This window comes from Hevea brasiliensis, chromosome 11 (assembly GCF_030052815.1).
Source record: "Hevea brasiliensis isolate MT/VB/25A 57/8 chromosome 11, ASM3005281v1, whole genome shotgun sequence".
Lineage (NCBI taxonomy): Eukaryota > Viridiplantae > Streptophyta > Magnoliopsida > Malpighiales > Euphorbiaceae > Hevea > Hevea brasiliensis.
This window is the reverse complement of record NC_079503.1, coordinates 93,307,448-93,321,091: the sequence shown is the minus strand read 5'-3', so window position 1 is coordinate 93,321,091 and position 13,644 is coordinate 93,307,448. Positions and strand designations below refer to the sequence as shown.

Here is a 13,644-nt window from a genome sequence, read left to right as displayed (position 1 = left end):
AATAAATAGATGTGTCTGTTAATAAATATATATGTCCATTGCACATAAATAATTATGACTGTTAGGAGACGTATCATAATAGATATGTCTGTTAATAAACAAATATAATCACATTTATTAGGAGATATACCAATTTAAAATAAACAGTTTTGTCTGTTAGAAATAGACAGATATGTCTGTCAAGAAAAATGTGCTACGACTTTTCATTGTCTATAAATATGAATGAGTTTTTCAATTCAGATATATAATATTTTTATTTCTTTTTCTTCTTCTCTTCTAGTATCTCTAAATTCCGTTTGTATAAAGAGTTCTTAAGAGAAATCTTCAGGAATTGCTATATCTTCTAGTCTCTCTAAAATTTTATTGTATCTTGGAGATATATTACCATAACCTTACAATAATCTATTGAGGGTAATACCTTAAAACCTATTCTACGCCAACTGCCTCAACACTCTCGTATCACTAATAATTGCAATTTAACTCAGTTTCAAGATCATGATACTATTTACGTCCTCAAAATTGTTCTAAGACACTGCATCTTTCTATAGTTTGGTAATCCCCATCAAAATATCACAATCAATTCATCTCTCAATGATTAAAATCTTCCACAGCCAATAGACAAACTCTTGACATAAAAAAATAAAACTACCAATAAAATTGAGAAAACAAATGAAAAATCCACCAATAAAATTCAGGACTACATTAGGCCCACTCTCCATCTTAAAAGAAAACAGGGGAGAAAAAAAAAAAAATCTGCTTCTCCACCAGCCTAACTGTTATCCGCGTTTTCCTTTACTTTTTGGGACCAATAAATTTCCAACTGCTTCTTATCTGTCCACATGCCACAATGAAATTTTGCCTTGACTCATGCCGTGATCGACTGATCACAAAATATCGCTATATATATATATATATATATATATATATATATATATATATATATATATATATATATATTTGAATTATCACTAAAAAAATATAAATTAAAAATTATTAAAATTAAATTTAATACATCTTAATTATAAAAACATTAAAAATAAATAAATAATTTTTAAAATTTTTTTTTATAATATTTATAATAATACTTTTTCAAAAATATAAGTTTAGATTACAATTTCAAATTGGCTCTAAATATGAAGGGCTCCAATTAGATGCAGGCGTCTTCAAACTAAATTAAAAATCAAACTTATGGGTTTGGTTTTATATGGTTTTGGTTATGGGTAATTTCAGTTCAATTTAAAAATGATTCTTATTCTATCTTAAATAAAAATTTTTAATCGAATCAGATTAACCTATTAAAAATTTTAGTCTAATTTAAAATTTAAATAATTCTCAAATAAAAAATAGTCTATACTGTTATAAATTTAGTTTAATTCAATTCGAGTTTCAAACCAGATCAGACCTATACTCAACTCCAATTTCCAACATCTCAAATAATGCTACATTGCATCAGCTTGTGAAAAAAAAAAAAAACACTAAACCCACTTTTTATTTTATTTATTTTTTAAAAAAGGCAACAATTTTAGTTCAGCAAGCACCCACTACCACTAGCACTCAAGTCCTTTTTTTCTTCCCTTTCACACATATGATTTAACACTTATATTAAAATAATGAGATAAATTTTGAGATTTATCTTAAATTTATTTAATTATAATATTATAATCTCTTAATTTAAAAATATAAAATAAAATTTCATTAATTTTCAAATTTTATATAGTAAAACTCTTTTAATATTAAATTATTAATTTTTCAGTTAGACGCTAACCTAGATAATTTTAGTATGGAGTTTAGTCAGTATTTTTCCTTTTTCTCTCAAGTCATGTATAAATTGAATCATTTTTCTCTTTGTAAATAAAATAATTTTTTATGTGTAAAGAGCATAATTTTACAATTTGCATAAGAGAGGAGAGAGAAATGTTGACTAAGTATCATGCGGGAGTTATTCACATCAGTTTTTAACTGAAAAATCAGTAATTAAAAGTCAGAAAAATTTTACTGTGTAAAATTTGAAACTTTAAGAGATTTTATGTTACATTTTAAAGTTAAATGACTGTAGTGTTACAACTATATAAGTTCATATATAGTTGTTAAAATTTATCCTAAAATAATGTCTAAATCAAATTTTGATGTTAATTAAAGTTTTCTTTCCAAAATAAATTAAGATGTAAATCATAAAAAAAATAAATTTAAAATGAGAACTTATAAAAACAAATTTAATTACATTTAAATTAATCATCATAATTAAATACTTTTCTAATTTTGCAAAATGAATAGTAATGGAAAATATTATGAGAATAATAATTATATAGTAATTAAATCTGATTAGATGTATATGTATTAAGTTAATGTGTAATAATATATTTTTAAAATTATTTAAAAATAAAATTTAATTTCGATTGGCCTTTCTTGAATAATCTCTAATAACATAATTCAAAGTTTGATTTAATCAACTAATCCCACCAAAAATAATAATAAATTCTAATGAGCCAAAAGCCCAAAACACAATGTCTGCAACTTTTCACAGAGTCAACATCTCACGTCAACGCCAAACTTAGCCAAAAAACAAAAACCTCTGTCCCTTTGAGGAGAAGGACCGGTCACGGTCTTCGGTTCAACGGTGCGTATTATTACCGTAATGCTTGCAAATGCGACGTAGTTTCCGCCTTTAGCAAGTAGTAGCATTAGTCAAAAAAATTGAGAATTCAAATCCATGGCCAAGGTCGCAGACTCAAAGTATACGACGTAGTTTATGTGTCGGATTTATTTCGATACTATAAACTGTAAGTCGCGGACGTGAAGACGATCAATCAAAACCAATTAATTACTCTCTCTAAAATCCGACCCCTCTTTCTTTCTCGACTCTCAGCTTCAAGCCTTTAGCTCGACCCTCTCAGCTTCTCTTCCTCTATCATCACTACAAAAACAAAAGTTTCCTCTCTCCTTCTTTCTCTTCATTTCTGGTAAAGAAACCAACGCAGAAGGTAGCAGAGTAAAACGACGACGTGCTTCATGCTCTGAGAGACAAATTGAAACAACTACTAATGGCCATAGCTGACCAGAAGTCATCGTCTGATAACAACAATAATAATAGTAATAACAACAAAGTCTGGGGCTTCTTCAAGCTGCCGTTTCGAGGAAGCAACGCCAACACGACACAGTCTTCTTCCTTGTCAACGCATCTTCACAACCAAAATAACCCGCAAGTTGAAGGATCGAATGCTCATGCTTCGAATTCGGTGTCTTCGGTTGCCAGATCGCTTTTGCCAACGCGGCGTCGTCTTAAGCTTGATCCTGCAGCTAAGCTCTACTTTCCTTGTAAGTCTTATTATTTTGGGCTGATCTATTTTGCTATGACTGTGATCTACTTTCGGTGTTCTGTATTAAGTCAATTTTGTTAGATTCTTAGCTTTGTTTTACCAAAAAATTTCTCATGCTAACTGCTGATTATTACTTATTTTAGTTATTGCGTTCTGAGCCAAATTGTTCTGCAAGTGTTCCAAAATTTCATTTTCTTGTAGATTGTTGGTAATTTGAAAATAGAAAGCTTAAGCATATCATTTCTACTCGTGAACCCTTTAGGGGAAAGTTTCATCGGAGATAATTCAAAATTTTTTTTCAAAATTGATGCATTCAAGATTTGATGGTTGAAGAAAAAAATGGGGCCTAAATTTCTTCCTAAATTTCTTATTTGGAAAATGGAGATACAATTCATTTTTAAGAAGAGAGCTGCAAGTTCAATAAGCTGCTCTAGAATGTTGCTTAAAAGGGGTTTGTTACAAACTCCTAGACATTTGCTGAATAAACGGTACTCGGCGATGGAGGCATTAGTTTAGGTTTATGGCCTGTTGAATTATAAAAATTTGGGTTTTTCCATGATGCCCCCTCACCTTTTGTACAACTTGGAGGAATTGTACCAATGGCCTCCTGAGGTTGTTCCTTAAGGGGAGGATCAATCCCAGGCGGTACCATCAGAGGAACTCATTAAAATAAAACAGATAAATGATATATATCATATTCCTTTTCTTTTGGCAAGTATTGCTTTTCATTTCTTCTCTATTCTTAATATCATTATTTATTACTGATTGTTTAATGGAATAGCTTATTGTGCCTGATGATTTGTTTGTATTTTGTGTGCTTTATCACTTTTCTAGATGAACCTGGCAAGCAGGCCAGAAGTGCCATCAAAATAAAGAATACTAGCAAATCCCATGTGGCTTTCAAGGTACTGGGTAAATTTTGTTTCTCCTTCCTGCTTCATTATTGTTATATGGTGTCAACCCATATAGGTTTTCTAGTTCATGTGCATATGCCACTAACTTCGAAACTTAGAGCTAGACTGTTAGCACTTTTTGATACAATTGTTGTATGTTTTCTGCTAGGTCATATACTTCTTTTTACTCATAATAAGTGAATGATCGAATCTTCTAATGAGTTGCTTGTTTTTCTTGCTTTAGTTCCAAACAACTGCACCAAAAAGCTGTTTCATGCGTCCTCCAGGGGCTATTCTTGCCCCAGGCGAAAGTATCGTAGCAACTGGTAATTAAGCTTTGAATATCATGTTCATGATACTGTGTTTGGGACAATATTTATTTGCTATCCAACATTTATAAAATACTCTTCTTAATTTTGGATGTAGTATTCAAGTTTGTTGAGCAGCCAGAAAACAATGAGAAACCAGTTGAACAGAAGAGCAAGGTTAAATTTAAAATCATGAGTCTAAAGGTGAAAGGGATGATGGATTATGTACCTGAGCTGGTGCGTCTGATACTCTGATGATTCCTTTAATTGCTACTTTCAAATTATGTGTTGATATTTTCAATATTGACATCATATATTTATGTTTAGGTCCTGAACGTTTTCTAGTTTATGGTGAGCATTATCATTACTAATTCAACATATCTTGAATTCATAAATAACACAGTTTATCTGTGCAACAAGCCAACAACTATGATTTCTAGTAGATCCCAATCAATAGCCACATGAGAACAACATTAGACATGTTAAGCACTATTACAAGTCTTTATATTTATTATAGATTATCTGCAACCCAAAGACACTATCCCCCTGCTGTCATGTTGATTAATGCTATCAAATATCAAGTGTGCATAGGGAGTTGCATTTTATATCATCAAAAGTTCAAAATGTCCTTGACTTTAGCAAGGTTCATCCTTCTTTGAACATGCCAAAAGTGATTTTAAGTTTTTTGGCTGTGTAATAAGTGAATGCCAGTATATGTGCTTGGGCATTTCTATTGGATTGACACTGCAAAATTTCTTCTCAAATTACTTCTTGCTCTTCTGTGTATCTGAAACTATATTGTGGGCTATTCAAATTTTCCTTGATTCATTGCTCATGCTGTTGGATGCTTTTTTTCCCCTTGTAGTTTGATGAGCAGAAAGATCAAGTATCAATAGAACAAATATTGCGAGTTGTTTTCCTAGATCCAGAGCGTTCATGTCCTGTAAGTAAAAATTTTATGCTGTAGTTGTAGAAGTCAACTTGCACAGTTCTGCTTGTGTTTCTATGTTTTTCACATGCGTTAGTAGCTAAGAAAATCTCCATTTTTTTGGATGCGCATCTTTATTTTTGTAGGCTCTGGAGAAGTTGAAGCGCCAATTGGCGGATGCTGATGCTGCAGTTGAGGCACGCAAAAAGCCCCCAGAAGATGCAGGTCCAAGAATTATTGGGGAAGGACTTGTGATAGATGAATGGGTGAGTCATCATCTGAATGTCCCATGAAAATTTCTGTCATTTTTCTCTTAAATGGTTTGTTTAATAATTGTCTATTTCTTTGGTATAGAAGGAGCGAAGGGAAAGATATCTTGCTAGGCAGCAGGTTGAAGGAGTAGTAGACTCTGTATAGAGTGACACTAGTCTTCAAGGTGCCTTTCTATGAAGAAGAAACTTTACATAATTCCACCACTCAGTATATTCATCCAATCTTTTCATGTAACGTGAAGCATGTTTTATTCAGAGGATCATGTAGGACAACATGTTTTTATGTAAAAAAGGAATGTGAGGTGAATTTTCTGTGTTTGAGCTGCTGAAAACTTATCCTGTCACCATCTGCCTGTAGATAATTGTGATTTTGTTTTAATTTTTATTTTTGTTTTTTCCCCTTTGTTTGGCAAATAAAACTGGTCTTTATGGGATGTAATGAACATAATTGACCAGTCTTGAGAAGTGTTCGTATGAAGAAAAAGAGAAGAATTGCAATATTATATGATTTAAATTACCTACTTGGTTGTTCTTCAGTGGTTGATTTTCCAGTCTTGCTTCATCCTACTTCAGTTCAATTTGTCGAGCTTATTAAAACATACATGTTTATGGGTGCATCTAATATAAGTTCAAGTTTCTATAAGAATGAGTTTAATAACTATTAGATTAAATATTTATATTGAGATATGTACATAATTAGTTAAGGTATATATATATAAAGTTTATAAATCTATATGTAAAAATTTAATTTAATGGTGGACATATACATCGTGAAGATGAGTTCAAGCTCTTTACAGACACACTTAATCCACAATTCATAACTATGATAGTGGTTGTATCGGAAATTCCTTGGCCCATGATTAGATGGTTCTGATGCACTGTTGGGATGAAGAATCGTAATTGGATAACGAGAAGAGAAATTAACGATCAATATCTCCCTGTTTATAGCAAACCCTAATGCCCCAGCACACTTGCAAGAAACAAGATTAGGTCACAACCAGAAAAGCAAAAGAAAGGTGAATAATATAAACAGAATCTGCAGAGCTGCTGATGTAATTCTCTTCAAGGTTTCAAACGGAACTCCACCCTCCAACGTCCTAATGCCAGTAATAAAGGCCAATTCCGTAGAAGTAATGGCGAAGGAGATGAAGAAAGCAAGAGAAAACAGATCGAAGAGTCCTTTCAGAGAGTGATGTAGAGATGCGTGCATCAATTTTTGTGGAATTTCCAAGGAAACGTCACAAGAGGATTTGCCATGCAAAAGTATACATATGCTATGCTTAATTGAGCAGTACTAATGAGAGACGGAATCATATATATGATTCATAAGTAATCAAGTTTATGATTCTCCCTCTTTCCACCTTTCTGATAAATTTGCAAACGCCATACTACAAACTTGTGATATTGACTCTTCATTAAAAATTGCAGAGAATAAAATCATGGAGAATCAATCACTTTATTAGCAGCTGAGGAGAATCTGTTAACCTTCTACCATTCATGCACCAATCTTTGAGCAGTATATAACATTCCTGTATGTCTATATTGGTTATAGTTTTTCTTTTTTTTCTTTTTTTCATAATTTATACTGAATGAACTCAAGACCTCACAGTCAGCAGCAGAACAAGAATTTTTTTTTTAGGGAGCCAATGTTATACATGAAATTAATTCGATATAATGATTACTTGCACTCATATTTATACATTTTTAATGGGTAATTGTTATGTATTGAAAAAAGTCTAATTAAGTTAGATTTTTTTTTAAGATGCAAATACTATGAAAATTTATTGAATATTTAATAAAAATAAAATTCTAATATTTTCTGCTTCCTATATTATGATAAGATGATATAAATTGTTTTTGAGGAGCTAATAATTAAAATAAACTATTTTTTTTCAAAGTATACCTACATCTAAACAATATTTTGGGGGATGACCTCTCACCTGCCCCCTTCCCTTCTCTTCCCCTCTACTCACAATTTTACAAATAATTCTAATATCACTGAATTAAAGCTGATTCATTTAGTTATAGTTACTAATAGGTCTAGCTAATGGTTCGATTTCGATTCAAATCAGCTCGGAACTAGAATTGTGACCCCCCAAAGGTTTCATTCCAATTCAGATCCTAATCTCAATCCCAATTCTAGTTCAATCTAGTTCAAATCCAACGATTCAGATTTTTTGAATTTAAAATATATTTAAAAAAAAAAGATAGTTTGACCCGAAATCATTCGGTTCATTTCTAATTCAATTCTAATCCAAAATAAAAATAGATTTTATAAACTCTAATTTGATTTTCGTCTAATTTAAATCGATTTGATTTCAATTTTGAACCGGCCTGGTTCAAGCCTAGTTACTAATATACCCTACTAACAAAACAATGACCTTTCTCTCTTGCCTAATTGGCTAAACTGGACTGAAAGGTACACTTTCCTATAACAGATTCCATAGGGGCCCAAAACTGAGCCCAGAAGATCATTTGCCAATTGCCATTTGTGCATTAAGGTAATATCATGCCTAAATAGGTACCAAAAATCAATTGAATCACTCAAAGTTCTTAAACAGTAACATGAGCTAATCCATTTATTCAAGATCAACACTTTATGCTCTCCCTTTAAAAGAACACTTAAAAAAGAAAAGATCCCACTTGTGGGTAGCATCCAATGTCCAAGGAGACTTGCTTAAGGAACACATGAAGAAGCTAAGAAACCAACATAAAAACAAAGGTTAGTAGAGGATATGATTCTTCACGTTCTTTAATCTTACATTTCATGTTGAGAGAAGGACATGTAACCAAACAAAATCAATTCCAGCAATTCATCCCAATCCTATCCAAAAACATATCCACACAAATGAATTTCATTACAAGAACCTCTAAAGAGAGACCAAAAACTATTAAATACTAGTCATGTGATTCTCCTTTTGTTTCAGTGATTGGCCGTGACAATGAATCCCTTTTTTCCCCTTGAAGATCTGGTCTTTATTATCCAATTCGTACACTATTTGATTAATTTCACCATCAAGATTGTCACCGAAAGTTGTTTTGTTGAGGGAAAAAAAAAAGGTTTGCTCCTCAAAAAGAATGTGAAACTTGATTCTCAACATGTAATAAAGAGTTTGTAATTGGTGATTTTTAATCCACTCATTTGATAGTTATAGTCTGTTTTCAGTTGAAATTTCAACTACCTTAACCTTATCTTATACCTTCCATCTCCACCATTATCCACTTCCAAGTGATAGCTTATGACTTATTTAAAATATAATTTTTTGATTCGTATGATTTGTTTTTATTCATCTTTAAAGAGTAGAGTATATGAGATCTCAAATTTTAATCTTTTCATCTGTATAATTTGAGATTTATTATAAAAAAAAAAAACTCTCACTGTATAACTCATAATTATCATCCCAATTAATTGAATTTCAATCATTGCATTTGAAGGCTAAATCTCTCTTAAATTGAGTTTATAGCTGCATCTACATTCAATTTGTGTATTCAAAAACTAACTCTTGAATAATGTTTCAAGAATTAAATTTTAATCAATAAACACACTCCTTAATTGAGTTAATCCTTGAGATTATGATAATTGTAATAATTTTCTTAAAATTTTTATTCCATGGATAAAAATGAAGTTGACCCATAAATTTTTAAAAAATAATTTATTCAAATAATGAGAGAAATGTGAAGAGAAGGAGAATTAAAATGAGGGTACATTACGATACTTTAAAAATTAAATAAGAATAATATGATAAAATACTTTATTATAAGTATAGTGTTTATAAGCATTAAAATGAAAAGTCTATTTATTCTAACTAATTTTTTATAGCTTACAAATTATTCTCATAAAGTATAAAAAATTTTTGAATAAATTAATTTAAAGTTAAAGTTTATAAGCTAATTTAATCCATTTATTAGCAAAATATTAATAAATAAAATTCTAATGTAATTTGTTGTTTAGAAAAAGGATCCATGCATGAATGGCATAATTGACTTAAGTACCTATTTGATATTGAAATTGAAGAGTTAAAATTATTTTTTAAGAAAAAAAAATTATTTCAAATGCTGTTAAAAAAAATAATTTGGAACAAATTATTTTGTTATTTTAGTGTTATTACGATTAAAATTTATAAATTTAATTTTAACTTTTTTTTAATACTCTATAATTAATACACTTAAAATGTATTATTTTTACCTGTAATTCTAACAGCAATGCTAAGCATACTCTTATTAAATTAGATATCAAACACAATCTCAAATCATCCAGCACAAAAACTAGAGCTTTTAATTAAATATCTATTAATCAAAGTGAAGAGTTCCAAAAACTAGAGCTTTCAGCACAAAAATAAGCAAGTAAATATACTTATAGAAACAAATTACTTCTTGTGTGAAATTGAAATTGGCTATAACGAGCTGTCCACATTATCAATTTCCAAGTAAAATACTGGCTCTTTGACACATATTCAGTACCATTTCATATAATCCGTGGCATTTTTTATCAGTAGTATGTACTGCTAAGCCTAAAATGGTAAAATAAAATGAAATAAAATAAAAACAGCAGCTAAATAAATCCAGGCTTAATCACACAGTCTTGGGACCTTGGCCTCCTTTGCCCATCTCAAGGGTTCCATTGGGAAAATGTTCATCAGTGACGTATCTAGACCAGTACCAGTGTGATTTCCAGACTTGTCCCATCTCTTCAATTGGAATTCCCTTTGTCTCAGGCAAGAAATAATAAACAAAGATGGACATCACCAACACAAAGAATGCAAAGAAGAGGAAAAGCCCAAATTTTAAGTGGCAAAGCATTGTTAGGAAAACTTGAGCTACTATAAATGTAAAGAGCATGTTCACTGAAACATTGACACTCTGAGCAGCAGATCGGATTTCGAGTGGGAAAATTTCACTGGGAACCAACCAGCCAAGAGGACCCCAAGACCAGGCAAATCCAGCAACATAGATGCAAATGAAAAGCACCACAACAATGGCATACCACTTGGGCAAATCACCTGGATTTCCATCTACTCCAAACTTAGCACCAATACAAGCTGCAACCACTGCCTGCATGTAAATAAACCAAAAAATCCAATTCACAAGTTAAAAAACAAAGCTTTAAAGCTAAACTATCAGAGGAGTTTATGAAACTTTCTGGGTAGATATATAAATTACCTGGCATATCAACATTTGAACTCCACCCTCAAGGAAAAGCAACCTCCTCCCCCACTTATCAACACCATAGATTGAAACCATGGTTGCAAAAACATTAACCAAACCAGTGATCACAGCAGACATGAGGGAAGCATCGTTGCCGAAACCAATCGTATTGAACAAAACAGGAGCGTAGAACATGATAACATTGATGCCAGTGAGTTGCTGAAAGAATGGGATTGCTATAGCCATGGTAAGGTGAGGCCTGTATTTCCTCTGCAACAAATTTCTCCAAGGATGCTCAACTTTCTTTGATTCTTCACTAGCAAGAACAAGGTCATTAAACTCCTCATCCACATCATGAACACCACGAACTCTCTTCAGTTGGGACCTAGCCTCCTCGTACTGGCCACGTTCAATCATAGAGTTTGGTGTGTCTGGCAGGACTAGTGATCCAACCGTGATTATAAGGGCAGGCACCATAGCACCTCCCAGACTCAATCTCCATCCCCAACCACCATGGATCTTGGCAAAGAAATAGTTGAGAACATTGGCTACAAGGATACCGATTGTGATTGATAACTGGAAACCAATGTTAAGAGCTCCTCTGTATCTGTACGGAGCCATCTCAGAGAGGTAGAGTGGCACAGACTGTAATTACAAACAAAATGAAAATTATTTAGTTATAAAACAATCATGAACTAATTAAATTGGATAAAAAAAATGTCTCTCTCGATGACCACATGTTCTTGTCTTGTTGTCAACGTTTCTTGGGTTAAAATCAATCTTTGTTTTCAATTAACTCGAAAATCAAACAAAGAAAAACGAGGCAAATATTTCTTTTCACATTTAACAAGCTATTATTAGGTAGCCAATTTTCTATTCAACGCCGTAGCATCGCAAGTGGTAAACTTTTAGCTGAATAAGAAAGATGCCAGAGAAGTCGCACAAAGAAAATATGGCTGAAATTTATTATTATTGTTTTTTTAAAAAGAAAACAATGCCTCTCTGCCTTCGTCTGTCTTCTTATCATTTTAGAAACAAGGAACTTTTAACAGCTAAAGGTATCGTTTTTCCTCTTTCTCTGGCTTTTCTCAGGAACCAAACACATCAGTGCTTCTGGTTTTTGAATATCAGAAAGCAAAAATATAAGAAGAGACTAAAAGCCCATATGTGGATCAGAAACAACTTGGTATCAAAAATATATCTTTTGTCATTTTCCCAAGAGACCCACTTTTCTGATCTATACGTAGAACCATTACAGAGCAGATCTGGAATAAAAGTGAATTCCAGAATATAAGAAAACAAAGAGCTAGACAAGTTAAATTATTAAAACCCATTTAAAAAAAATAAAAAAGAAATAAGAGACACTGCACAATTTTTGTTCTCATTAGACTTGTTAAATAAACACAAAAAAGAATCCCAACGCATACAAATTTCTAGATCCAAACAAAAACACATTACAGGCAGGGAAATGAGACATGAAAGATAAAGACAGAGAATAATATACCTGATTGGCAAAACCAATACCGAAACCGAGCAAAATTCTACCAAGAATCAGCATCCAGACTGCTTTAGCCAAGCCATTGATGATGGCACCAGCAAAGAAGAGCACGCCACCAAAAAGCATAGACAGTTTCCTTCCAAATTTACGGGTAATCCAGGAGGCCACAAGAGAAGCCACTAAAGCAGCCAAGTATAGTGAGGACGTGAACATGGTCAGTGTCTGGCTATCGTATTGGCAGTACTGATTAGAGGTTGAGTCCTCTTCCTTCTTCCGGTAGACTGAAGGAAAGAACTTTTTCAAGAAGGAATCCATGGACGTAACTCCACCTATCAGCAACCATTTTCTGAATCAGAATTTGAAGACAAAAAGAGAAAATGCAAAAACAATCCATGGATGTATACTAAACTATGAAACTTGATCTATATAGACTAGCACTTACCAGAAATCCCAATATCGTAACCAAAGATCAGACCACCCATGGCTGCAACGATACATGTTACAGTCACATAAGGGGTAAGGTTCCCAGGGTACTCCCTTTTGCCATTACCAGTGGCTATCCCTCCTACGGCAGGCATTATTGCTGTTCTTTCTTTCCTACAGTTTCTGATAGGCGAAACAAACAGAAACAGAGAGAGAAAGAGAAAGAAACCAAGAAATAACGCAGGAGAAAGACTAACACAAAGAAAGAAATTAAGCAAGAAATGCAGCCTACAACTGAACAAGAAGAAGAGAGATAGAGGCTCTGGAGAAGCACAGCCAGTCTATATATAGATGGAGATTGTCTACATTTTCTTTAATTCAGTGAGAAAAAATTGAGCTGTCCAAAATTAATATCTTATTTTAAAAAAATATATATATTTAATTCAATGTGTTTATATTTTCGGAGAAGTATAGAATAGAAATAGAGTAATCTCATAGCTATAGTACAATTTCACTTGGTCCTCAAGTCTCCTTCGTTAGCTACCGTTGGATGGTCTTACAAATTTTGATTTCACAGATTTTCATACACATCCAATGGTGGTGGGGACATGTATTACCAAAATCTTCAAAGCTTGAGATAATTATGTCATCACATATGCAACTCCATATGTGGATATTAGTTAAATGAATTTAATAATTCTGTATTGGAATTCTCATGCCCAGAGAATTTGTGTACAAAAATGGGACTCTTATACATGGCTGTTAATTTTTCTTTTTTTCACCGACACCCTTTCAAATATAATTACATTGAACCTGTTGATTTTATTTCTTAAAAAAAATAATAATAAACCTGTGAGATT

General features: G+C 32.2%; 2 protein-coding genes across 2 annotated transcripts; one reads left to right on the top strand and one right to left on the bottom strand.

Moving 5' to 3' along the window:
• The first annotated feature begins 2,811 nt into the window (after positions 1–2,811).
• Positions 2,812–6,239, top strand: LOC110640323 (vesicle-associated protein 4-2). Its single transcript, XM_021791587.2, has 7 exons — positions 2,812–3,315; positions 4,152–4,222; positions 4,455–4,536; positions 4,637–4,755; positions 5,384–5,461; positions 5,593–5,712; positions 5,801–6,239. The coding sequence occupies exons 1-7, from the start codon at positions 3,042–3,044 to the stop codon at positions 5,861–5,863; spliced, it is 807 nt and encodes a 268-aa protein (XP_021647279.2). The 5' UTR covers positions 2,812–3,041; the 3' UTR covers positions 5,864–6,239.
• A 3,833-nt stretch (positions 6,240–10,072) lies between these two features.
• On the bottom strand, positions 10,073–13,159 carry LOC110640321 (sugar carrier protein C). Its single transcript, XM_021791584.2, has 4 exons — positions 12,804–13,159; positions 12,368–12,690; positions 10,879–11,508; positions 10,073–10,770 (listed from the first exon to the last, which is right to left on the bottom strand). The coding sequence occupies exons 1-4, from the start codon at positions 12,937–12,939 to the stop codon at positions 10,291–10,293; spliced, it is 1,569 nt and encodes a 522-aa protein (XP_021647276.2). The 5' UTR covers positions 12,940–13,159; the 3' UTR covers positions 10,073–10,290.
• Positions 13,160–13,644: the final 485 nt, after the last annotated feature.

Bases quoted from the DNA above. Each gene is read 5' to 3' on its own strand.
- LOC110640321 (XM_021791584.2), bottom strand. From the start codon at position 12,939: ATGCCTGCCGTAGGAGGGATAGCCACTGGTAATGGCAAAAGGGAGTAC. The intron at 11,509-12,367 runs GTATATTATTCT...TTGTAATTACAG, and splicing joins GTATTGGTTTTGCCAATCAG to TCTGTGCCACTCTACCTCTC. The intron at 10,771-10,878 runs GTAATTTATATA...ATTTACATGCAG, and splicing joins TTCAAATGTTGATATGCCAG to GCAGTGGTTGCAGCTTGTAT.
- LOC110640323 (XM_021791587.2), top strand. From the start codon at position 3,042: ATGGCCATAGCTGACCAGAAGTCATCGTCTGATAACAACAATAATAAT. The intron at 4,537-4,636 runs GTAATTAAGCTT...TTTTGGATGTAG, and splicing joins CGAAAGTATCGTAGCAACTG to TATTCAAGTTTGTTGAGCAG. The intron at 5,462-5,592 runs GTAAGTAAAAAT...TTATTTTTGTAG, and splicing joins ATCCAGAGCGTTCATGTCCT to GCTCTGGAGAAGTTGAAGCG.